Source organism: Nyctereutes procyonoides, unplaced genomic scaffold (genome assembly GCF_905146905.1).
Source record: "Nyctereutes procyonoides isolate TBG_1078 unplaced genomic scaffold, NYPRO_anot_genome, whole genome shotgun sequence".
Lineage (NCBI taxonomy): Eukaryota > Metazoa > Chordata > Mammalia > Carnivora > Canidae > Nyctereutes > Nyctereutes procyonoides.
This window is the reverse complement of record NW_026575129.1, coordinates 3444501-3469967: the sequence shown is the minus strand read 5'-3', so window position 1 is coordinate 3469967 and position 25467 is coordinate 3444501. Positions and strand designations below refer to the sequence as shown.

The 25467-nt window shown below is 45.9% G+C and overlaps 2 protein-coding genes across 2 annotated transcripts in view; one reads left to right on the top strand and one right to left on the bottom strand.

Annotated features, from left to right (window-relative positions):
* Positions 1–16893, top strand: part of ARSB (arylsulfatase B) — a 171395-nt gene extending 154502 nt beyond the window's left edge. Inside the window, exons 7-8 of the mRNA XM_055342323.1 lie at positions 13184–13306; positions 14105–16893. Coding sequence (XP_055198298.1) covers positions 13184–13306; positions 14105–14370 — 389 coding nt within the window. The 3' untranslated portion in view covers positions 14371–16893. The remainder of the gene's footprint in view (positions 1–13183; positions 13307–14104) is intronic.
* Positions 16894–24224: 7331 nt separating this feature from the next.
* On the bottom strand, positions 24225–24398 carry LOC129521005 (ATP synthase membrane subunit K, mitochondrial-like). Its single transcript, XM_055342203.1, has one exon. The coding sequence runs from the start codon at positions 24396–24398 to the stop codon at positions 24225–24227; it is 174 nt and encodes a 57-aa protein (XP_055198178.1).
* Between the last annotated feature and the right edge of the window lie 1069 nt (positions 24399–25467).

Genomic DNA, 25467 nt, shown 5'->3' with positions numbered 1-25467 from the left:
AGGGCTTCTTCGTCTTACGTAACTGAAACTATGCTCTTGACTCCTCCATATCCCCATCCCCTCTTTTTCTTTCTTTTTTTTTTTTTCTAAGATTTATTTATTTATTCATGAGAGAGGCAGAGAGAGAGGCAGAGACAGAAGCAGAGGGAGGAGCAGGCTCCATGCAGGGAGCCCAAGGCAGGACCCCATCCTGGATCCCGGGATTACATCCTGAGCCGAAGGCAGGCACCCAACCACTGAGCCCCCCAGGAGTCCCTCCCCATCCCCTCTTCACCACAGTTTTCTAATATCTTGCTCCTGTGGCAGCTGTTCCAGGTTTCATGGTTGTTGCAGGTTTGGGCAGCTGACCATACCTTCATTTGGATGCCTGTCAATCAAAGGCCATAGGCTGAACCTAAATTGAAATAATTTCTTTCAATTGGTCAGTTTGTTTATCCATGTACCCAGTCCTCTGGCAGCTGCTGTGGGAATCCAAGAGACTTACATTTTTATACTTACAGGGCAAACAGTCACCAACCACAGGATCTCATTCCATCCTCACACTTGTCCTGTGAGTTAGGCATTATTTTTCTCCTCATTTTACATATGAGGAAACAGGAATTCAGAGTGTCTAAACGACTTAATAGATTATTCATTCTAAAGGCTATTAAAATGCACAGTGGTTTCTCAGAACTAGCAAGTAATTGTATAGGGAAGAATGCTGCTGGGAACTCCCTAACCATTCTGTAAATCCCAGCTTTCCAGCTGCCATAGCCATACCTGTGGCTCGTAGGGGCTCTTTCCATTTCTGAAAATTGAGTAAAGGTTTGATAAAGCATCAGCTCAGAGTGTGGCGTTCTAGCACGTGTTTTATTAGGAACTACTTTTAGAGAAAAACTTAGATTTTTAGATCTAGAATGACTTTAAAAACAAGAATCCAGACAACAAAGAACACAGTCGCATCTGGGTGTGTAAGTCCTTGCCCCCTGGGGAGATGAGAGGCAGCTGTGGCTTGAGCCATGGTGTTCAGGACCTGTCAAACCCTGAGCAGAAGAAGGGCACCCACCCAGATATAGTCCCAGTGCACTATGGAGGGCATGCAGGCTGTGCCCAGTGGGCTCAGACTAGTTGGCACAATAAGGACCTTGGTGACCTGAACTTCACTTTGGTTTGGGGATTCTTACAACTTTTCTTGGTTTAAGCCATGAAGAAACTGGCCAGCCAGTCAAATGTTGAGAGTAAATACAACTTTGGTGTTTTAATTAAGAGGCACATTTGGCTCATGTAATTAACAAATTTACCTGTTCATTAAAAAAATATACCTGATAGGATTCCATATATAAATATACCTTGATCACCAAATATCTGGAAAAGCTGAGGGTTTTCCCCACTTAGCCCAAATGAGTAAGTTTTGCTGTAAGTAAAACTGCATATGCCATAAAAGCATGAAGATGGCCTCACAGCAGCAAGAAGAATAAAATAGATCATTAGAGGTAAACTTTTAGGCTGATCTTTGTAAATTATAAAACTGATCAAGACCAGAAAGAGCTCAGTAGAAATGAAGGACAACCCTCTCAGCAGGGCAGAAAAGGGAATAAAACCCAAAGTAGCAAATTAAAGCCTCACCATTAATGCTTTCTCCCACTGTTTAAACTCTAGAACATGTGGTGGGGGAGCAAATATGGGTCCTCTCCAGATCCAGACCAGAGAAGTGGTTTGTTTGGTTTGGATTTTAGTTTAGGGGGATTTTTTGTTTTGTTTTGGTTTGGTTTTTTCTGGTATAATAATGACCTCTGGATGAAGTTTTGGAATATAGGTGAGATTTGGTGGGGGGAGGTCCAGAGCCAACGACCAAGAAAGAACTCTTGAGACTCTTTGGTGCAAAAGGGGATGGGAGCCATGAGCAGGGAGAGCTGCCCCGGGCCTGGGAGGGGAGGCTGATTATACCCCTGGGAGAGGGAGGGTTGGGGAGCGTGTCCTCCCTAAGGAGCTTTGGAAGCTGGGTTTCCAGGACCTCGAGGGGCAGCTGTTGTTGGGAAAAGGTCACTTACTACCATCTAATGAAACCTGAGTCATGAGACCCTACAGATCTGTATCGGTGGGCCACGTGCTTGGGGATGATTGCCCACACGTATCCTGGGGGTAGAGATAAAGGGAATTTCTAAAGGAATTTTTATGTGTTAAAGTAGACGTACAGGCTCCTGGGGGTCGGGCTAAGCTTGCCTCTGCCCTTAGCAAAGTCTGAACATCGAGGCAGTTGAGTCCCCGGAGGAAGGTCCCTCTGCCTGTTTCAAGGACTCATCAGTGTGCTCTGTCCTCAGCTAGTCCTCTGGTCCCCGTCACTCTGCCTACTTTTCTCCTCTTTGCAAGGTCTTCAATAAAAGAGGATATAAAAGAAAAAAACCTATATTATATTGATAATAGCTATCATTCAGTGCCCATCATTACCAGCCATTATTACCCATTTCATAGAGCTATTGCAAGGATTAAATGAGTTAACATACACAGAACACTTAACACAGCATTTTATAAGCATGTAGTGAGCATTATTACCTTTAATGTTGACAATGTTGCTAAGCACTGGATGTACCTTATCTCACTTGCTGTTATTATATTACTTTTATGTAGTAAATTGAGGCATAGGGAGTTATGAGAGTTGCCCATGAGTTGCACAACTAGTATCAAAACCATATATTGTGCACTTACTATATGCTGGACGTGGTGCTAATGAACATTTTCAATGTATCTGCACAGTTAGGCTACACAATAATTCTGTGAAATAGATGATATTATCCTCATTTTACAGGTGGGGAAGCGTAGGTCTAGGGAGATCAGCTAACCCCTAAACTCACACAGCTGGTGAAAAACAGAGTGGAGATTCAAACCCAAGCAATCCTGCTCCAAGAGTACACGCTCTGTACTGCTGTGCACTGTGGGAGAGGGGTCGGCAGGGTCTTCACTGCAGTCCCAGGCCCTCTCCTCGTCCTGATTGCCATCCCTTGCGGTGCTTTTCTACAGGCTCACAACCTTAACTCTTCCCAAGGCGCATTTTCTAGCGACACCCAGCGCACACTTGAACAAAGTCCTGCAGAGGAAGAGACCCAGACCATTCCCTTCACCCCTGCACTGATGCTTGGGACTCCTCCCTACCCTGCCTGATTTTCTCTAGGCACGAAAACTTTGTTTTCTATGGGCTTTCCTCCTACTTGCAAGTCAGCTAATATGTTTATGTTATTTAAGCCTTGTATAGTTAAAAGTCTTAAGGGTCATACACCAAAATGTTAACAGCAGCTAATAAATTTAGAGATAGTTTAAATTTTCCCATTCATACATTTTTGTGTTTCCAACTTACATACGAGAAACATAAATTACATAGAAAAATAATGTATTTTATAAAATACAGTCATAGACTGTATTGGACAGTAGTTTCCAAAGAGTCATGAGAATACATTGTACAGTCAAGGGAACAAAGTTGCTGTTCATGAACACCAGATTAGGAGTGTCCCCAGGCACCCACCCCTCGGACCATTCCACATTGGACGAGTCCATCACCCATCACTAATTAGTATCTTTCCAATTGTAGTTTAGCTGGAGACCCTTTTTTCAGACAAAAAATGTAGGGACGATATTTTATTCAGGTGATATATTTAGCCAATACTACAAATTCTTCCTTAAGGGTTAAGCAGCACTGATTGAAATGAAGAAGGGAACCTGGACCCTGCCAACTTACCATCCCATCTAAAGACAACTCCCATGGTGCTCCTGGAACCCCTTCTAGCTCTGGAGAACACATTCTCCATTGAAAACCATTGACTTGCCTCATCCTAGAAGCTCCAACTCCTTCAGATTTCCAGAGGTTGCTTAGCTAAGGAGCTCTATAAGTTTGCTACGTATTATGTAAGATAGTGATTTCCCTCATTTGCCCTAAAATTTTTGCTAATATCCTTCTTTATTTTTTATTTTTTTAAGATTTTATTTATATATTTGACAGAGTGAGAGAAACAGAGCACAAGCAGGGGGAGCAGCAGATAGAGGGAGAGGGAGAAGCAGACTCCCTGGTGAGCAGAGAGCCGGATGTGGGACTCCATTCCAGGACTCCGGGATCATGATCCAACCAAAGGCAGACACTTAACCAACTGAGCCACCCAGACCCCCCCTATTAATCCTTTTTTATATACAGTATCAGTACATGTGACTGGTCCATCTGATAACTGAGTATTTCTATCTGGCCAGAAAGCTTTATCCCAGAGGTGATTGTCAGCTCAGAAGGAAAGGAGAAAGATTCTTTTGTTGGTTTGTGCTTCAAGTTAAGAAATCCAATGTCCTTTTATCCTCCATCAAGCTGCTTTGCATGACTCTGAATATGATAAAAACCATTGACTTTTAGACTTTAAAGGAGTAAATTGTGTCATATATGAATTATATCTTAATAAAGCCGTTAGAAAAAGAAGTTTCATTTTTAAAAAATATTTAAATTTTTCTTGTGCCTCCCCATTGATGAGAAGTGACAGGTTCTGAGGCTGGCGTTTCCCACTGCCTGAGGCTGTTTCACCCACCTACCCACCACCTCACCCCAGCCTCCAGCAGCACTTCCCCTCATGTCCTTCTGAGGCACTGCATCAGGGAGACTGCTTCTCTTCATCTTCAGGCTAAAAGTACCTTCTTCAAAAAAATAAAAAATAAAAAATAAATAAAAGTATCTTCTTCACCTTCTGGTTATCCAGTTTTTAGTCATCTCCTGTTTCAGTGAGCATTGTTGAGTGCCTTGTCATTGAAGTGCCTGGGCACTGGGTCAGGCCTTGGGGTCACAGAGCTAAATCAACCCTAGGCCACACCCTAGATTATTTTATGCTGGAAGGGAGCCAAGTGATAACAAAAAAGTACAACATTAAGGTCTTCCCTAAAGTCCCACTTTCTTCATCCATCCTTCCTGTGTGCCTCCACCTGCATCAACTTCTTCCTACTGTGGCCTTTTAGAATATTTACTGTTTGACCTTAACGATATTTCTCCTGATGGTGTTTATTAAACCATTTCGTATATAGTATCTTCCTCATGGATTGCAAATACACAGCTCCCTTGTGTGGTTTTCTATTGCTGCTGTAACAAATTATCACAAACTTAGTGGCTTAAAAGAACACAGATGCCTGTCTGACAGTTTTGCTGGTTAAAAGTTCGATAAGGGTCTCACAGGGCTAAGGTCAAGGTTCCAGAAGTGCTGTATTCCCTTGCAGAGGATCTAGGACAGAATCTGTTTCCTTTGTTTTTCCCAGGCGGTCGTGGTGGTCCACATTCCTTAGCTCACGGCCCCTCCTCCATCTTCAAAGTCAGCAGCACTGCATCTCAGACCCTCTAACCAAAGTCAGGAAATAGCCCCTGCTCTTACAGACTCATGGTTAGATCTGGCCCACTCCGATAATGTGAGATAACCAACACATCTCAAGGTCCTTACCCTTAGACATACGTACAAAGTCTCTTTTGCTATGTAAGGCAACATACCACAGGTTCCAGGGAGGTTAGGACCAGGCCATCTTTGGGAATCACTATCCTATCTATCACCTCGTTTTATACTTCTTTGTATTGCATATGAGATGGATGGAAAAAGATAAAATATGCAAACACCAACAACAGTGATGACAGCTAATGATCTGTACATCAGACAAAGTAGACAAAAGGAGGAAGGCATTGTTGGAAATAAAGAGAAGCTTTTCAAAATTATAAAAAGAAGAACCAGCCAGAAAATTATAATGTTTCCAAATGGGTAACTTAATAATATAGTCTCAAAAAATGAGGACGCTTAGAGGAGAAATAAACAAATTCTCAGTTACAGTGAGAAATTTTCTACATAACTCTCTCAGTAACTATTAGAACAAGCAAACAAACCAAAAAGTCGGTACAGATGTAAAACATTTGAACGGCATAGTTAACACACTATGATATATATGGATCACTGCACCCAACAACTTGAGAATATGTGTTTTTTTTTTCAAGTGAGAATGGAACGTTACTCAATTGACCACATACTGGGCTATAAAGCAAGTAGAAACACATTTCAAAGGATTTAAATCATATACTGTACATGTAACATGATTCTAAAGTTAGAAGTTTATTTTTTAAAAATCCATGGATCTATTTTTTAATCATAATGGAATTAAGCTGGAAATTAGTAACAAAAAGATAACAGGAAATTCTCAAATGTTAGGGCATTAAGTGATACAGTTTTGAACAATCCATGAGTCAGAAAGGAAATCACAATGAAAATTTGAAAATATTTTGATTGAATAACTGATACATATTGAAAACGTGCATGATAAAAATAAATTGGTGCTTGGATAAAAACATACTATTAAATGTATATGTCAGAAATGAAAAAGTGCTGAAAATTAATTACTCAGGAGGCTATAAATAGAAGAGCAAATTAAGGGGCAACTGGGTAGCTCAGTCAATTAAGCATCTGACTCTTGATTTCAGCTTAGGTCATGATCTCAGGGTCCTAAGATTGAGCCCAGAGTCAGGCTCCTGCTGGGCATGGAGCCTGCTCCAGATTCTCTCTCTTCCTCTCCTACTCCACCCACCTCACTCTTTCTGCCCCTACCCCCTCATTCTCTCTGTCTCAAAAAAAAAAAAAAAAGAAGAAGAAGAAGAGCAAATTAAGCCAAAATGAAACATAGGAAGGGAATAATAAAGAGAAGAGGCAAAATCATGACATTGAAAGTAAATATAATACAGAGCAGGACTAATAAGTAAAATATTGGTTTGAAAAGATTAATAAAATCAATTAACCTTAAACAAAATTTGTCATGGGAAAAAAAGTGAAAGCACATACTGCCAATATCAGGAATGAAAATATATTACTACAGATGCTACAGACATTAAAAAGATAATACAAAGATAAAAAAAATACAGACAGATTCCCAATACAATACACTTCACCAAAACTATAAATGAGAGAAATAGAAGATCTGAAGAGTTCTATATCTATTAAAGAAATGAAATTAATAAATAACCTGCCCACAAAGAAAACTCTAGGCCCCATTGTTTTGCAAATGAACTCTTGCAAATATTTAGGAAGTAACATCCATCTTAAACCCTTCAGGGAATACTTCCAATTGCTTTTGTAGGACCACTGTAACCTTGACTCAAAAACATGACAATATTTTAAGAAAAAAATTAATAGAGCAATTTCTGTCTTAAGCATAGGTGCAAAAACCCGAAATGAAATGTAAATTCAGGAAATATAATCAATTTCAAACCAAATGCGAATCCAGCAATATATAAAAATGACAAACATCATGATGTAAAGGGGCTTATCCCATAAATGCAAGATTGGTTTAGCATTTAAGAATCAATAAAGGGACACCTGGGTGGCTCAGCCGTTAAGCGGCTGCCTTCGGCTCAGAGAGTGATCCTGGAGTCCCAGGATCGAGTCCCGCATCGGGCTTCCTGCAGGGAGCCTGCTTCTCCCTCTGCCTGTGTCTCTGCCTCTCTCTCTCTCTCTCTGTGTCTTTCATGAATAAATAAATAAATAAATAAATAAATAAATAAATAAATAAATAATCAATCTAAAAAAGAATAAATATAATTCATTCTGTTAAAAGATAAAAGAATAATTATGTGATATTTTCAGATGCAGAAAAAGTATATGGTAAAATTTAACATCCATTTTTGATGGGGACATAGTGAATGGAGAGTAGAAAGGATCTTCTTTAATATGGTAAAGCATAGCTTGACATCAAACTTAATAGGACAATACTGAAAGCTTTTCCCCTGAAATCAGGAATGAGATAGAAATATTCACTATTACTACTTTCATTCAAATTTACACTAGAGATTTTGTCCAGTGTCATAAGGTAAAAAAAAAAAAAGAAAACTAAAAGATATAATATGGGGAGAAACCAATGTCATTATTTGCAGGTGACAAGATAGGATACAAAGAAAATCCAAAGACTCTGGAAACAAAGGATTAGAGTTAATGAATTTCATAAAGTCACTGGAAACAAAGTCAATATGTAAAAAAAAGTCAATTGTATTTTTATATACAACATCCAGAGTATGAAATATATTTTTAAATATTGTTTATAATAGTATTAAAACACATTAACAAAAAAAAAAACCACATTAACTAAGTAGGAGTAAACCTAAGACACATAAGACCTCTCCACAGAAAATGATAAACTATTATTAAGAGAAGATATGGAAATCCACCAAGCTGGATTTGTAAGTCTCATGAATTGTAAGTCTCAATATTTTAAGACAGCAATACCCCAAAATTGATCCCCGGAATCAATACCATCATAATCAATATCGTAGCAGCTAGTTTGTGAAATTTAACAAAACACTCCTAAAATTCATCTTGAAAATGCAAAAGGCCAATAATGACGAAATCAGTCTGCAAGAACAACAAAGTTGGAGACATATACTACCAGATAGGAGGACATGTAATAAATCCACGGTAATTAAGATAGTGTAATATTAGCATAAGGACAGACAAATTGACTAGTGGTACAGAATAGAAACTCTAGAGCTCAGCTGTCCCACGCAGTAGTCACTAGGCACAGGTGGCAATTGACATTTACATTAATTTCCTTATTTGCACTAGCTACATTTCACCTGCTCAGTAGCCACATGCAGCACAGATATGGCACCTTCACTAAAGAAAGTTCTGTTGGACCATGCTGCTCCAGAGAGAGACTCACCACCACAAATGGAAATAAGATGTTTGACAAAGTGTCCTTGCAGATGAGTAGAAAAGAAAGTCTTTTCAACAGTCTTGGTCAGATGATAGCCATCTTTGAAAAATGAATCTCAAGTCCTACCTCACTTCACACACATAGATCAATCCCCTGGGGGTCCTAAATGCAAGAGGTTGTGGAACTTCCATGCAAGGGAATAACAGCCAGCAATGAAAACGAATAATGTTGGGAACAGGCTGAACCTCAACACCAAGGGTGAATCTGACCAGCATTATGCGATCAGCTGGAGCCGGAAGTAAAAAAGAACATGCTTAGTTTCCGTTTACATAAAGTTCAAAAGCAGGCAGATAGAACTCCAGGGTTGGATAGCAAAGCAGTTCCTTCTGAGAGACTGGTGGGACTGGAGGCTGCCCACACGGGCTTCTGAAGTCCTAGGAATGCCCTGGCTCTTGAGTGGAAGACGAACGTGCAGGCTTCATCAGCATCTTCTGTGCACTTTTCTCTATAGATGTCATTTAAAAATGTTTTTTAAAGCAACCCTTAGATTGACAGGGAAAAAGAAAGATCATTCTTGCTGATTGAATGACTTAAAAAAATGAAGATTCTGTATAAAATGTTTAGATAGGCAACAATTTTAAGTCTGAAAGTACCAGGTGGAGGGTATGGAGAAAGGGGTTAATTACTAGGAGGAGGGCCAATTAAGTGTGTGTTGTAACATTGGAAATGTGTGCACCTTGCAACTAGACACAAATCTAGAAATCCTAGAAAAACTCTTGCTCATGCTCAATGTTGTGCCCAAGATTGCGAATCCGAGAAACCACCAAGGAGCTGATACCCATGCAGACACATGAGGGTTTATTTACAAGCTCGAGCTCGGGTCCAAGTATACCTGACACAGCGGAGCAGGGACTTGGACCCCGAAGTGGGTTACAGCTGGGTTTTTTATAGGCTGGTCTAAGGGATTTTCAGAAGGGATGGAGGAATTTCTCAAGTTCTGTTTACATTCTGATATGGGGCTTTCAAGGGCATAGAGCTTTGTTCTCATTCTGATATGAGACTTTCTGCCACAGGCATTGAGCTCTGTTCTCATTCTAATATGGGGCTTTCTAGGGCAAGCTGTAAGCTGTTTTCTTCCTGTAACTGAAGTAATGTAAATTTCAGCTCTTATTCACAGGGGCCTGGGATGGCTGTACTTGTGCTAACGCTGAACTTAAAGTGGAATGGCCTTAATTTTCTCGGCCTCCACACTCAAAAGGAGTCGAGGGCAACAGTGTTCATTGCAGGAGAGTTTATAATAGAAAAAAAGGGGGGGGGCAGCCCTGGTGGCTCAGTGGTTTAGTGCTGCCTTTAGCCCAGGGCCTGATCCTGGGGACCTGGGATCAAGTCCCACATCAGGCTCCCTGCATGGGGCCTGCTTCTCCCTCTGACTGTGTCTCTGCCTCTCTCTCTCTCACTGCATCTCTCATGAATAAATAAATAAAATCTTTAAAAAAAAAAAAAAGAAAAAAGAAAAAAAATAATCGAAGTAACTGAAATGCCTAATAGAAAAATGGATAAATGTGATTTTTTTATATAGCGAAATACCAGACAGTTAAAAGGAATATATATATGTGTGTGCGTGTGTGTGTGTGTATATATATATGTATATGTATATGTATATATACAAACATAATCACAGAGCTCTAAAAATACTGTGTGGATGAAAATAGCAAGTTGCAGAGTATGTATGACATATACATGGACATTCTTACAGTATAAAACAAGTCTAGATATTATTCTTTGATGCATGCATATATCCCTCTGTTTTTAAGTGACTGCAGGATTCACTGTGCACTGAAGCCCTGACCGCTGCAGCCCCAGGGGGAGGGCATGAGGTATTGGGGACAAATGGTCACATGGAAACTGTCCCTTCATTGTCATTGCTCTGTTTCCTTTCTGTTTTGTTTTGTTTTTTCCAAGCGAGCAGGACAGAATGTTAACATCTGTCCATTGTAGGTGTTGGCTCCCCGGGGAGTGGGGGGTGGGGGGGTGTTAGTTAAACTATTCCTTGTAATTTTCTCTTTGTTTAATTTCTCAGTAAGATAAAACTAGAGTTGACACCTTAGCATCTTCCATCATTTAGTCTTCTGCTTGTTCATTGCTTAGGTATTTTATGGTCCTGTTTTAGAAAAAAATGTATAGAAATAGAAGTCTGGCCGAGAGAGCTAAATTTCCTCCCATTGTTTATGTTTGCAACGCACTTGTTCCATCCCACATTGTGTGGTACCCAAAGGCGGCCCTTGGACCCCTGTGGGGAGCAGAGCAAGACACGCAGCCACCGGTGCCCCAGGGCCTCCCCGCGCGGGCACCGGGGAGCGGTGGCCGGGGGTCGGTGCGTGGCTTCAGGGACTGGAGGCCTGAAGCCGCCCCCGGGTGCTGGCTCCCGCCCCAGAATGTCGCTCCAGATATGAATAATAGTGAAAGGGAATATAAGGGAAGGGAGAAGAAATGTGTGGGAAATATCAGAAAGGGACACAGAACATAAAGACTTCTAACTCCGGGAAATGAACTAGGGGTGGTGGAGGGGGAGGAGGGCGGGCGGTGGGGGTGAATGGGTGACGGGCACTGAGGGGGACACTTGACGGGATGAGCACTGGGTGTTATTCTGTATGTTGGTAAATTGAACACCAATAAAAATTAATTTATTAAAAAAAAAAAAAGAATGTCCCTCCAGGGTCGCTGGCACAACACCCCCCCTCCCCGGGAGCCAGAGCCTGCCCCCCCACCCCCCACCCCCCCCCCCCGAGCTGGAACCACTCCCCGCGGGGAGCTGGAGCCCACCCACCCCCACCGCCACCGGGGAGCTGGAGCCTGCCCCCCCAGCCAGAGCCTACCGCCTCTCCCCACTGCCCACTCCCCCGCCCCCTCCCCCCTCCATCCCCTCACTTCCCCCCAACACCCCCAGCCAGAGCCTGACCGCCCCTCCCCACTCCCCCACCCCCTCCCCCCTCCATCCCCTCACTCCCCCCACTCACTCCCCCACCCTTCCCCCTCCATCCCCTCACTCTCCCCACTCACTTCCCACCCCCACCCCACTGCCCCACCCCCCTCCACCCTCCCAACTCCCCCCCCCCCCGACCCGGAGCGCCCCCCTCCCCCTCAGCCAGAGCCTGACCGCCCCTCCACCCTACCCACTCCCCCCGCCCCCCCCCCCCGCGGTCCCCTCACTCCCCCCCACTCACTCCCCTACCCACCCCCCAGCCGGAGCCTGACCACCCCTCCATCCTCCCCACCCCCCCACTGCCCCACCCCCCTCCACCTCCCCACTCCCCCACCCCTGGGAGCTGGAGCCTGCTGCCCCCACCCCCCCACCGCGGGGCTCGATCCCAGGCCCCCAGGGTCACAGGCCCCCAGGGTCACGACGCGAGCAAGGGCAGCCGCTTCCCTAAGGCGCCCCTTCACCAGGGTCCCTAGAGTAGACGTCAGGTCTCTTCCGCTGCACTTTATCCACCCCTCACCGCTGGCGGAGGAGGAATCGCCGACAGAAGGAACCGAGCTGCTCATTTCAGACCTTCTGTGTGTCTGCCCCAGGATGCCTGTAGGCACCCCAGTCGGTTCTCAGCCCCGAGGGAGCCCAGTGGGAGTCCAGCAAGATCAGTGGTGGGAGGTTTAGTCTAAGTCAAGAGTCCGTTGTTAGAAAGGCCTCTGTGGGGATCCCTGGGTAGTGCAGCGGTTTGGCGCCTGCCTTTGGCCCAGGGCGCGATCCTGGAGATCTGGGATCGAGTCCTACGTCGGGCTCCCGGTGCATGCATGGAGCCTGCTTCTCCCTCTGCCTGTGTCTCTGCCTCTGTGTGTGTGTGTGTGTGTGTGTGTGTGTGTGTGTGTGTGTGTGACTATCACAAAAAAAATTTTTTAAAAAAATAATAAAAAAAAAGAAAGAAAGAAAGGCCTCTGTGCCGCAGACCTAGAGCTCTGTTATCTCCAATCTACTTTATCAGTAACAAAGTTTAAGATATATATTCATCTAATTTGAGCATTTAACAGCAAAAAGAAAACAGGCACACACAGAGAACAGCCTGACCTGCTGTGACAGACCACTGCTCTGCAGGGGCCGGCTGCACCTCTGCAGAAGGCAGTGATTTTTTTTCCTAAAGATTTTATATATTTATTCATGAGAGACACAGAGAGAGAAGCAGAGACACAGGCAGAGGGAGAAGCAGGCTCCATGCAGGGAGCCGGACGCGGGGCTCGATCCAGGATCCCAGGATCACACCCTAGAACGCAGTGATTTTAAGGATGAATTCGTGTTCTAATCTCTTTGGGATTCCCTTTCTATCTGCGGTGGTCTATGCTGTTCAGTGTAGCTAGAGCTCTCTGTTCATATATAATAGAAGATTCGCTTCCGTGGCGGGAGACACGTTCACACCCCAGCATTGAATGAAGCTACTGGTCAACAAGAAGGCTGTTAAATGTTGATTTGTAACAACACATTTCAATAGCAGAGATCTAAGGCTTCCACCCGGTTTCTTCCCAGGTCCTGGGCAGAGCCTGGCTCCAGCAAAGGATGATTCTTCTCATCCAGGATATTTCTCCTTCAACACATCTCTCCATGCTGCAATTAGACACGGGAACTGGAAACTTCTCACTGGCTACCCAGGTACAATGCTGAGCTCCTGCCCCCAGAAGGGCAAGGGAACCTTTACGGAAGTGACAGCTGCCTTGCAGAACATACCTCAGGGGCAGCTGAATGAGGAAGAGTGGTTTGATCTACTGTCCCGACAGAAGACTGAGAATTAACTGTAGGCCGGGGGGGGGGGGGGTGTTGAAAGGAAGCAATGCCATGCTCATGTTTCATGGGAAATAAGGAGTCCAGGGCCGTGTGCTGTCGGGTACTAGCCTGCCTGCAAGGAGAACCTCTGAAAGCTACGTCCTAACCAGCTGGGTGGCTGAGGGACGTGCTTGCTTCCCCGGAGCACAGTCTCTAAAAATGACGTCCTTTAAATACTTTTAAAATATGGGGTGTGATGGCTAAGACTGTGATGCCATTAGCAGTATTGATAATGACGACATTCTTGGCATTTGCGGCAAGCCAGTTCTTTGGTTGGTAGCGCCCGAGCATCGCAAGGCATCTTAGCTTCCCTGGCCCGTGATGCCTGTGTGCCAGTAGCCCCGAGTCCCTGGGACAACTACACACCCTCCCCACCGCACCCCCCCCCACGCACGCATGCGAGCCCTTGCTTTCCTGCAAGCCCCTGATCGTGAACCCGTGAACCACGTCTAGTTAAAGCACCAGAAGTCAGAGCCTGAGGCAGACGTAGCTGCAGCATCCAGGGCTGCATCTTTGTGTGGCTTCCTGCTCACGTCCCGCTCAGCCTTATGCCCCAGTCTCCTCCCTTGAAATGAGAACCCGCCCGTGATGCTTCTCCCCCAGTAAACCATCGGATTTCTTTGCCAGGCTGTGGTTGCTGGTTTCCTCCACCGTCTCAGCACAACGTCTCTGTGATCCCCTCTTCGGACCCACCGACCAAGACCCTGTGGCTCTTTGATATTGACCAGGACCCAGAAGAAAGACATGACCTGTCGAGTGACCACCCCCACGTTGTCAAGCAGCTCCTTTCCCGCCTGCAGTTCTACCACAAACACTCGGTGCCTGTGTACTTCCCGGCGCAGGACCCCCGCTGTGACCCCAAGGGCACCGGGGCCTGGGGCCCGTGGATCTAGGCCTCCCCGGCGGCCTGCGACAGCCAGGCCACCTTTGTGCTACAAGCTGGACTTCAGGCCTTCACTCCTGTGTCTCTTGTCTCATTTGCTCTCCCAGCCCAGGTTCACCTGGCCCCCCTCTTGTTCCCAGCCCTCCCTGAGGTGTCTCATTTCAACCCCCAGTGCACTGAAGAGGCTGACGACGCCCGCAGCGCCCCTGCTGTTGGCCAGGGTATGTGTCTAGAGGCTGAGTTCAGCCTCTTTTTCCTGAGCCATGGGACCGCTGGGAACTCGGCTTGAAATAGGAAGTTCTCGTCGATTCCCGGAGGCTGGAACAGCTGGCTCTCTTTGCCTCACAAGTCAGATGTTAGACTTCCCTCTGCCAATAGCTGGGTTTTATTGGAGTGCCTCATGTTTCTTGTAACGAATGTGGGGAGCAGACAGTTTGTAATGGTTCTGCTGGCCGGGGGATCTCCCCGTCTGTGAGATATCATGTTCGGGCATGCCATGAATAACCCCCCAGGTTCAGCCCTCACTTACTCACCCTGTCACTCATCTCATGATGGAGTATAAGGCCCGTCTCATAGTTATGGTCAGCATGGCAATATGCCTGCTTCTCGGTTTGGGTTATTACAATAAAAAAAAATTGTGGTTTTATCCCCAGTTTTTCTTTCCAGCTGCTGCTCATTTTGTCTAGACTTCCTGCTACCCCCTCTCCCCTGCGGTTCTTTTCCTAACCTCCTCTTCACTCAGGCATCCTGTGCCTAGGAAGGCTGCCTCGCCTCCCTACTCTGAAAACCACTGGTTTTTTGGAACACTGCTGTGGCCTGCCTTCCCTTCGCCTCTAACCCTGAAACTGGAGCCCCACCCAGGGAAGGTGGTCAAGTCTGGCCCTGCAGGCACGCTTGTGGTGGACAGGAGGGGCTGGGCAGGTGATGTTCAACTCTGTGTCATCTGTTTGGTAAAGATTTTTCTAAGTTGCATGGAGTTTATTATCATGATGGTGGCTTTGTCTTCTAATGTATTAAGAGTTGCATGCTATTCCCCAGCAATGAGGAGAAACCCCAGGAAACAATAATATTGTCTTGGGATGATGGAAGTGGGCGGTTTGAAAGGAAATGGCCAGCATCCGAGATACCAGGCCTCGGTAAAGCAAAGGAGGGCACATCTACGTTTCTCTTGTTCCGTTTTACTGCTCGTATTAAGGTTCTGGGGTTGGGGAAAGAGGATGGGCAGTTTGACCTGCTGACCCTTTCTCAGTCCCACTGATGTCCTACTAATGCGGGTCAATCCAGAATAGCTCTCAAGAGTGTCAGATTTAGTACGTGCAAAAACGATATTCTTTTTCCTATTAGCTCCACTGTTTTGTTCACTCCTTGTCACCCATGCCTGGATCAGTGCCAGTTACAAAGAAGGCAGTCAATACTTTTTTTTTTTTTAATGTATGAATGGACAGTTGAACAAATGAGAAAGTTGCATACCATGAAAGTACGGCTAAACACAGGGCTAAATTAAATATCTCCAACTGTTGCTTTTCTCTTCTCAAGCTGTCCTCCTGGGGTAGGAGCAGAGTCTGTGTGTCTGGACAGTCACCGTACACTCCATAGTGAAGCCATGGTGTCCTCTTCAAGAGGGAATAGGGAAAACACACCTGCCAAAGATACTCTTTGGGCAATAATCCTTAGTTCTATTCTTTATAGGACACTAGAAATTAAAACCAGCAAATAATGTGCTATAGGTCCTTGTATAGCATCCTTCAATTTAGTAGCAGTACTTTCTGGTCACTACTAATATGTATTGTATTAAAATAAGACGATTGGAAGACAATGGTGCTAGAGCTAAAGACACCTATTACCAACCTTTACCCCACTCCTGGGTTGGGAAACAGCTGGTCAAAATGCCATCACCTACTACTCCCACACCTGTGGTGGATACTATGAACTGAGCCCAGATGTTCCTCTGGATCCTTCTAATCCCAGTGTCTATTAATACCATAAGATTAGAGGCCATCACCACACAACAGCCATCAGCTCTCCCCACTGTGCTCCCAGGGCTGGCCCAGTTCTAGTCCCTTGGTGGCCAGGTACAACATGGATATTCTACACTCAGTCGTTTAAAGGGAGTTGTAAACACTAATTGTTGTCAAACTTTTGAGATTTCATTTTATCCATGATAGAATGTATCCCATTAGGTTTCTTTATTCCATATGAGAATGTGAACAGATTCACATTAATGTGGTTTCTTTCCAAATTTGCGTAACTTTAAAGAAAAGTTTTATTGATTTAATTGTTTTTCTTTGTTAGTACATGATTGTTCCAGATGTGGAGAACAAAAAGTTTTTATCCTTTAAAATGTGTCCATAGGGAGTTTCCATTTGGGTGGTGAACAAGTTCTGAAACTACACAGTGGTGATGTTTGCACAGCATGCCTCTGAATTGTATACTTTAAAATGGTTTAAATGATAACTCTTATGTGGTTTTTTAACGTATTGGCCAATTTTATGGTATGTAAATTACATCTCAATGAAACTTTTAAATAAATAAATGTAGAACTGAAAAAAATGTGTTAGTCATTGCCCCCAGAGTGCAAACTATAAAATAACTTATTGGAGGGAGGTCAGGAGAGGGTAGGAGTGAATATAAAGCGATAATAAGAGAGTATATCTGTTCTCTATTGCTGCATAACAAATTACCCCAAAACTTAGTAGCATAAAACAAATATTTATTACTTCACATCCTCTATGGGGGTCAGGACCCCGGGAGTGGCTTAGCTGGGTGGTTCTGGCCCAGGATGTCTCATGAGATTGCAGTTAAGCAGATGGCCAAGGCTGCAGTCATCTGAAAGCTTGTCTGGGGCAGCGGATCCACTTCCAAGAAGACTCACTCACAAGGCTCTTGGTTAGAGGCCTCTGTTCCTTGCCTATGGCTTCTCCACAGGCTGTTTGAATTTCCTCACACATAGTGGAGCAGTCCACTTCCAGCAGAGCAAGTAATGTGAGAGAGACCAAGCAAGAGGAAGCTACAGTGCCTTAAAGACCTGACCTCCAAAGTTGTGCAACGTCACTTCTCCCTTAAAACAAGTCACTAAGTCCAACCTTTACGTAAGTGAAGGAGAATTAGGTCCTGCCTTTTGAAGACAGTGTCAAATTGGTGGACATAATTGATTCTACCACGGACGACGGAGAAGAATGGGCAAAGGTAGCCTTCTGGGGGAATGGATTGTCCACTCAAGTCCACATGCACTTATCAAATTCTATTTGAAGACAGATGGAAGAAAAAGCATCCAACTTTGCTATTTAGTGGTTATAATGACCATGGATCTAATCCTCTCTGTGGCTCAGGGTTTTTTTTTTTTTTTTTTTACTGTAGGGTGATGGGTTGAATTAAGTAAACTGTAAAATCTCTTAGATCCCTTGTGCTTAGAACAATGCCTAACACATAGTATATATTAAATAGATGGTGGTTGACTACTCTCAGCTGACTGGACTCTGGTGTAAGAATGTGAAATAAAATTGTGCTGGGGCGCTGGGGTGACTCACTGGGTTAAGCACCCAGCTCTTGATTTTGGTTCAGGTCATCTCAAGGTTGTGAGACTGAGCCCCATGTCGGGCTCTGTGCACAGCAGGAAGATTGAGATTCTCTCTCTCCCTCTGCCCCTCCCCACCACTCTCTCTCAAATAGATTTTTTTTAAAGACTATGCTAAAATAGCCAGAGATTGTGCTCCATCTTAAAAAATATTTGTTTCCTGAAAATATGATTTAAAAACTAGTTTTTTGAATGCTTAGTGTATTCCAAGCATCGTACTAGGTGCTTTAAAAGAATTATCTTGTTGCCCAAGGAAAATAAAGGCAATGTTCTTCTTAATAAATAAATAAAGAATTATCTTGTTTAATATAATTTTAAACTAAATAGAGGTAATGTTTATAAAATCTGTTCAATCATAATTATAAAGACATGCTTTCAGGGCGCCTGGCTGGCTCAGTCATTAAGCTTCCATCTTTGGCACAGGTCATGATTCTGGAGTCCTGAGATCAGGCCCCACATGGGGGGAGGGGGTGTCCCTGCTCAGTAGGGAGTCTACTTCTCCCTTTCCTTCTGCCCCTCCTCCTGCTCATGCTGTCTCAAAGAGACATTTATTTAAATGAATAAATAAAATCTTAAGAAAAAAATGCTTGCTTTTCACCCCTTACATTTTTATTTTTTTATTTTTTAAGATTTAATTTATTTATTCATGATACAGAGAGACACACAGAGAGAGGCAGAGACACAGGCAGAGGGAGAAGCAGGCTCCATGCCGGGAGCCTGACGTGGGACTCGATCCTGGGATTCCAGGGTTACACCCTGGGCCAAAGGCAGGCGCTGAACTGCTGAGCCACCCAGGGATCCCACCCCTTACATTTTTTAAATGTCCAATATTTACCCAAACATAGGATTACTTAAATCAAGAAAATAAAAGTAATTACTTTATCTTTTTACAAAGTACACCAGAGAAATAACCCAAGTGTTAACCAACAAATGGATGAACAAAATATATCTACACAATGCAATATTACTTGTCCAGAAAAAGAAATGGAGCTCTGATACCTGCTGCTAGAACATGGATGAAACTTGAAAATATTATGCTAAGGGTCGCCTGGGTGGCTCAGTGGTTGAATGTCTGCCTTTGGCCCAGGGTGTGATCCCGGGGTCCTGGGATAGAGTCCCATGTCGGGCTCCCTGCATGGAGCCTGCTTCTCCCTCTGCCTGTGTCTCTGTATCTCTCTCTGAGTCTCTCATGAATAAGTAAATAAAATATTTAAAAAAGAAAAAGAAAATATTATGCTATGAAGCCAGACACAACAGGGTAGATATTATATGATCCCACTTACATGAAATATCAAGAGTAGGCAAATTGGCAGAGGCAGAAAGCAGAGTAGAGGTTACCAGGGGCTGAGGGGAGGGAAGAACTGACGCTATTAATGGATAGCGTTTCTTTTGGCGGTGATGAGAAGGTTTTAGAAATAGTAGTGATGATTGCACAACTGTGGATGTAATTGATGCCATTAAATTATACACTTAAAATTGGTTAAAATGGCCAATTTTATTATATATAGATATTTTTTATTATATATAAAATATATTATATATTAATATATTTAATCAAATATAAAGAGAGAAGGAGGGAGAGAAAGGGGGGGGGAGAAAGAATGGAGTGGTGGGGTCTAGGTCCTCTGACCTACCAGTATAGCTGCTCTTTTAGTTCTTTTTATAGATTGGACTTCCACATAAGCCAAAACTAACTGATGGTGAGAGAAGTCAACAAACTTCTTCCCTTGGCAGAGAGAGTATTGACTGGGAAGGAACATAATGAAACCCTTTGGGATCCAGAAAATGCTCTGTATCTTGAAGGTCTGAGTGGTCTTGGCATGGGTATACCCATGTGTAAAAACTCACGAAGACGTATACTCAAGTTTTGTACTTTAGAGTTCCTATGTTATACCCAATTAACAAGTGCTTTACAACAAAAAACACCTGCCCTTACAGTAAGAGATCACTACATATTTATCTCATATGTGACCCAAATGTGCTTGGAAACATACAAACGATTGCAAATAAAATCTTTTAAACACTGCAAAGACATTCACTACTTGAAGAAGCTTTTTTGTGACTCCTTTTGTAAACACAAATTTAGGTTTTTGCTTTTACAAAACCTGAATGCATTGATTTGGCGTTTCTAAATTGAGATTTTGCTACCCTCATTTTCCTGGAGGTTTCTGGTGCTGGGAGAGAGGTGCAAGACCAGGACATGATAGGAATGAAACTGCAGGCAAGGCCTCTGCTCCAAGAGGCTTCCGATCCAATTCTGTAGTACCAAGCTCTTTCTAGCTTAACAGTTGTTAAGAACATTCCAGCCAATACTAAACATATTGAAGTAGTTATTATCCTTCCCAGTCACCACTTAAACTTTAAAATCTTTTTTTTTTTTTCTTTTTGTCCAAGTGGAGAATAGCCACAGCTTGTGCAGATGGGTTCGTTTTCAGGCTGTTAAGACCCGGCTGCTCCCTCTGGCCATCTTCCTCACTGATCACCGAGAGCAGGAGGTTTGAACGGCTGTAGAGGTGCCTGCCGCATCTCTCACCCTTGCTCCATTGCCACGGTAGCCACCCACTAGGTGCCACAGAGCAGAGGAGGCGTGACTCAAAATTGCCAGGAGCCTGACTTTAGGACTTTTAACCATAAGGAAACTGGAAGGGCAATTTAATTCTCAAACTAACTCACCCAAGGAACAAATCACTTGAGCTTAAGATATTTCATTTCATAACCTTTATTATTTGTCTGACAATAGAGATAATACATCCCACTGTAACAATTTTAGAATTGTTATACAGAAAATGCATAGAGAAAATTAGACATCCCATAAAGCAGCCACCAAGAGACCGCCACCATTAACCTTCTTTCTCTTTAAGAGAGTAAATAAGTGGCCCACTTCCCAGATTGGTTTTCTTTTTTTTTTTTTTTTTAAGATTTTATTCATTTATTCATGAGAGAGAGAGAGAGACAGGCAGAGGGAGAAGCAGGCTCCACTCAGGGAGCCCCACACAGGACTCAATCCCGGGTCTCCAGGATCACACCCTGGGCTGAAGGTGGCACCAAACCGGTGAGCCACCCGGGCTGCCCCCCGATTGGTTTTCAAATCCCACTGTGCCCAACTGAACCCTCCCTGGAGACTATCAAGATGGTAGATAAATAAAATGTCATTCTTTTGAAACTCTTCATTTTAATCGCATTAACGAAATATAGATCTTCCCAGCGTTTTTATTCCAAGAGTACATGATTTCACACACTTACAAATATGATTTTTCTCTCTCTACACCATCTTTTCCACAAACCTCAAGAAGTGAGGGCCTCCACACACAAGGGAGTTTGTGCAATCAATCAAAGCAGCTAGTAAGCACCTGCCTTTTGGGCCAGTCTTTTTTTTTTTTTTTTTAATTCAATTTGCCAACCTATAGTATAACACCCAGTGCTCCTCTCATCGTGAGTCTTGCAGTTAAGGCAGGTAAACCAGTCTCACGGTGCCTTTGTTTACATTAAGTGAACCAAAGCTGGGATTGCCTCTTATGCCAGCGTTTTGTAACTGGGATGGTTCAAGTCCATACTGTGATATGCACTGGGTGTGAGGCCAGGGGCCACTGACACCAGCAAGGAGGGAGGAGGGTGAGATCAGGGAACTCCACCAACAGGAGGAGGTAGTCCCAGAACAGGGCTGGAAAGCAAGTGAGGAGGAGGCTCTAGAGTCAGAGGAAATACAGCTTGACCTTTGCCAAGAGGATTCACTTAACTCCAATTACTGCTTTGTATCTATACACTCATGAAAGCAGTAGGTTTTTTCTGAATGAGCTATTTTTAAAATGAAACCCTTTGATTAGAAGGTCCTCTGAATCTGTTAGGGAAACAGCTGATTTATTTGAAAGATGCTGCTTGTTTGGACTTCACCAGACTGTTCTGGTTTTTTTGGTTCTTAGGCCAGGGCTTCAGTGAAAGCGTTTGGACTTAACACATACAGGGGGTAGAAGTATGTGTCTGCCACGTGCAGGACTCCGGGACAAGAAGGGCCTGTCTCACTGGGACCCGCCTGTGTCCCGCCCCTGAGGTCTACGTACCAGGCTCCTCCGCCAAGCAGCTGAGCTCCCTGGGCGCCCGGTCGAGCAGGGCCCTTAGCGATCCCCAAAGCTCCTGGAGACGCCCAGACTCTAGCTCCCCTTGGGCCTGCCCCTGCTGGGAGTCGGAACACGGTGCTTCTCCTTAAATGTGCATCTGTACTAAGAGTGCAGTCTACTACAGTAAGGGAAAGCGAGGCTTTTCTTTGTCACTACGGCAAAGAGAAAACTCTGCGGGCAATCACGAAGGAGGACAAATGGCCCTGACACCCGAGCTCCGAACTGTCTCTGGCCTGGAGGGAAAGAACTGCATGACCGAGCCCCTTCCGAACCCCGAGGCGTGAAGCAGTTCGAGGCCAGCGTCCTCAGCGCCGGGTGCCACGCGGCGGCCTGGCCTGGGGACAGGGAAGTCCCCGCGGCCACTCCGGTCCCGGCAGCTGCCGGTGCTCCGGTCCCCTCGTCCGCCCCCCGCTGCCGCCTTCTGTCCCCGCGGCCTGCGCTCGTGTCCCGGCCACTCCCCACCCCGAGATCTTAGGGGGGCAGCGAGGGCGGGGGGGGGGGTGCGGCGCCACAGGCCAGCGCACAGGGGCCGAGCGGCAGGTGACGAGGGCCGGCATCACAACCTAAAACCTCAAGCCCACCTGAAGGGTATTTGAACCGCTCAGCCCGGGAGGAAGTTTATCAGCGGCTCCCGCACATTCCGCGGGGGCTGTGTCCGCGCACAGGGCACGGCCGCTGGTGCCCAAGACGGTGGCCGCACGGCGCTGGCGGCGGAGGCGGAGGCCCGCACGGGGTTCTCCAGGCCGCGGCAGCCCTGGCACAGGGGTGGATGGAAGGGGGCGCAGGGGTGCGGGGGGGCACAGGGGTGATGGAATGGGGCGCAGGGGTGCGGGGGGTGCAGGGGTGGATGGAAGGGGAGCAGGGTGCGAGGGAGGCACAGGGGCTGGATGGAAGGGGGCGCAGGGGTGGATAGAAGGGGGCTCAGGGGTGCGGGGGGGCACAGGGGTGGATGGAAGGGGGCTCAGGGTGGATGGAAGGGGGCACAGGGGTGCAGCGGGTGCAGGGGTGGATGGAAGGGGGCGCACGGTGCGAGGGAGGCGCAGGGGCTGGATGGAAGGGGCGCAGGGGTGCGGGGGGCGCAGGGGTGGATGGAAGGGGGCGCAGGGGTGCGAGGGGGGCGCGGGGGCTGGTTGGAAGGGGGCCCAGTGTTCCATCCCGTCCTATGGCCTGCTGCCACCGGCGCGGTGCTGCTGGATCCTGCAGGTGCTCCGCGTGCACCACACGGACCCCGCTCTTCTCCAGGGCCCCTGTCCACCCCGTGTCTGAGGCTCAGCAAACACCCAGGCCCACTGGTATTCCCTCAAGTTCCGTCGGTAAGGATTTCCCGGGGCGGGGGGGGGGGGGGGGGGCGGGATGAGAGGGAGCAAAGCTGAGGTTGTGAGCAACATTGTGAGCAACATTGCCTCGCGAGGGCCTCTCCTTGAAGAGGCACAAAGACAGACTATGTTTAGATCCAAATACCATGTTTTTGTTTAAAATACCACAAATTAGGGAGCTCTGTGTTGGTCAGCAGGACCTAGTGATAGGAATGCTTGGTCTTGGGCAGCCCCGGTGGCTCAGCGGTTGAGCACCGCCTTTGGCCCAGGGCGGGATCCTGGGGTCCACGTCGGGCTCCCTGCATGGGGTCTGTTTCTCCCTCTGCCTGGGTCTCTGCCTCTCACTCTCTCTCATTAATAAATAAATAAAATCTTTTAAAGAGAGAGAGAGAAATGCTTGGTCTTCTATAGTTAGCTAAACACTGTTGCCTTCAGCAAAAAGTTATGCAGCCGAGCCGTGGGCCGACCACAGCTCCTCTTCGGTGGAGGGATAAACGGCGGCGCGAGGGGTTCCCTGCTCCTCCCTGCTCCTTCGGTGCAGCCACCCCAGCGGCCCCTGTGCCCTGGTCCCCACCCACGCAGGCCCATGCTGTCGCCAGGGGAGCCACGCCAAGGGGTAGCCAGTCCACCCCCAGTAGGGGAGAAGCAGCCTGCCCTTGGACAGGGAGGTGGAGCAGAGCAGACAAGGTGATGCCATGAGTCTCTCCCCTGTGGTCAAGGTTTTTGGGTTTTCGTTTTGTTTTGTTTCTTTTGTTTTCCAGGTTCATAATTTATTGTTGAAATTGAGTATCAAGTGATGAGTTGACACTGGCCTTTCCAAGCATGGGACTTAACAGATGAGGTCCGAGTTAAAGTCCATTTATGTTGCTTTCACAGCTGGCGTTTTTTTAGACCCTAATTTGAAGTATAAACTCAAAGCAATGCCTCCACGTGTGGCCAATACACAATTCATTCTACCTGTGAGAGTATAAGAGTTGAAATATTTTCTGATGCCAGTGAAATGGAATTGGGCATCGGTTTCTGGACCTGCCATGATTTCAATCTTGCAAAAGGTAGCAATTCCACTGATTGTGTCTTCAACGTACGCACCTAACCTGTCATCAAGGTTTTAGGTGTAACCGTCAATAGGTGGAACTCGCCCACCCTCTCACCAGGTCGTATTATCCCACAGCTCTAAGACTTGCTGGTGTGACAGGCTTTAAAATGTTACATTGTTTTGTGTTTCTTTCGGTACCAGGAGATTGGACTTTTCCATATTCTTATTGGCCCATATGGCTCTTTTTTGAGTGTCCTGATCACCACTCTCCCTCCCTGGTGCCACCATCCTGCCTACAGGGAACAGAGGGCCCAGCCAAGAGGGTAGCTCAAGGAAAAGCCATCCTTCACTTGCACCCGAGCCATCACCTCCGCTGGGGCTGCTGGTGACTCACAGGCCATGCATTCAGTGTGCTCCACTCTCTGCTTTATGTTCAGTCTATGGAACTGTGTTAGGAGGCAGGGAAAAGTAAAAGAGGAGTAGAAGGAACAGACAATATCCTTTCCCTATAGACTGAGTCAAACAGACTTGTGAGAAAAGCGAAAATGTGGTGACCCTTCGAAGTGATGTTCTTTTATTATTGGAACAGAAGCGCTGTGTTGGGGGTGGGGGGCGATGGATGGAGAGGGGAGACCTCTGACAGCGGCCCCCAAACCCCACTGTGACCCCAAACTCATCAAGGCTGGTGCACATGCACTTGGCAAAACAAAGCCCTGCAGGTGCAGACTCACCCTGAGGGTCAGTTAAACCGAAGCTGGCTTCTTACTCAGCGCGTCCCCTGGGGTGATCCCACCCAACTGCACACGTGAGAGAAGTTCGGTCTCTCCCCAGTGACAGCGCTGTCCTGTCACACCTTCAGACCCTTGTACCTGGGCCTGACCCATCTGAGTGGGGTCCCTGAAGCCCCTCTCCCCCGAGTCAGCCTCATGAGGGAGGGCAGTGCCCTCTGTATAAACAGCTCAGAATTGAAAACTTGCATTCCACTTTTAGCCTTGCCTTTTTTAGTAGGAATAATCCTAATGCCTTTCATCTGACTTTCTGCACTTCGGCTCTTCCAGTCTGCCGG

Excerpts from the sequence above, each read along its gene's own strand:
- LOC129521005 (XM_055342203.1), bottom strand. The coding sequence starts at position 24,398 with ATGGCAGGTCCAGAAACCGATGCCCAATTCCATTTCACTGGCATCAGA.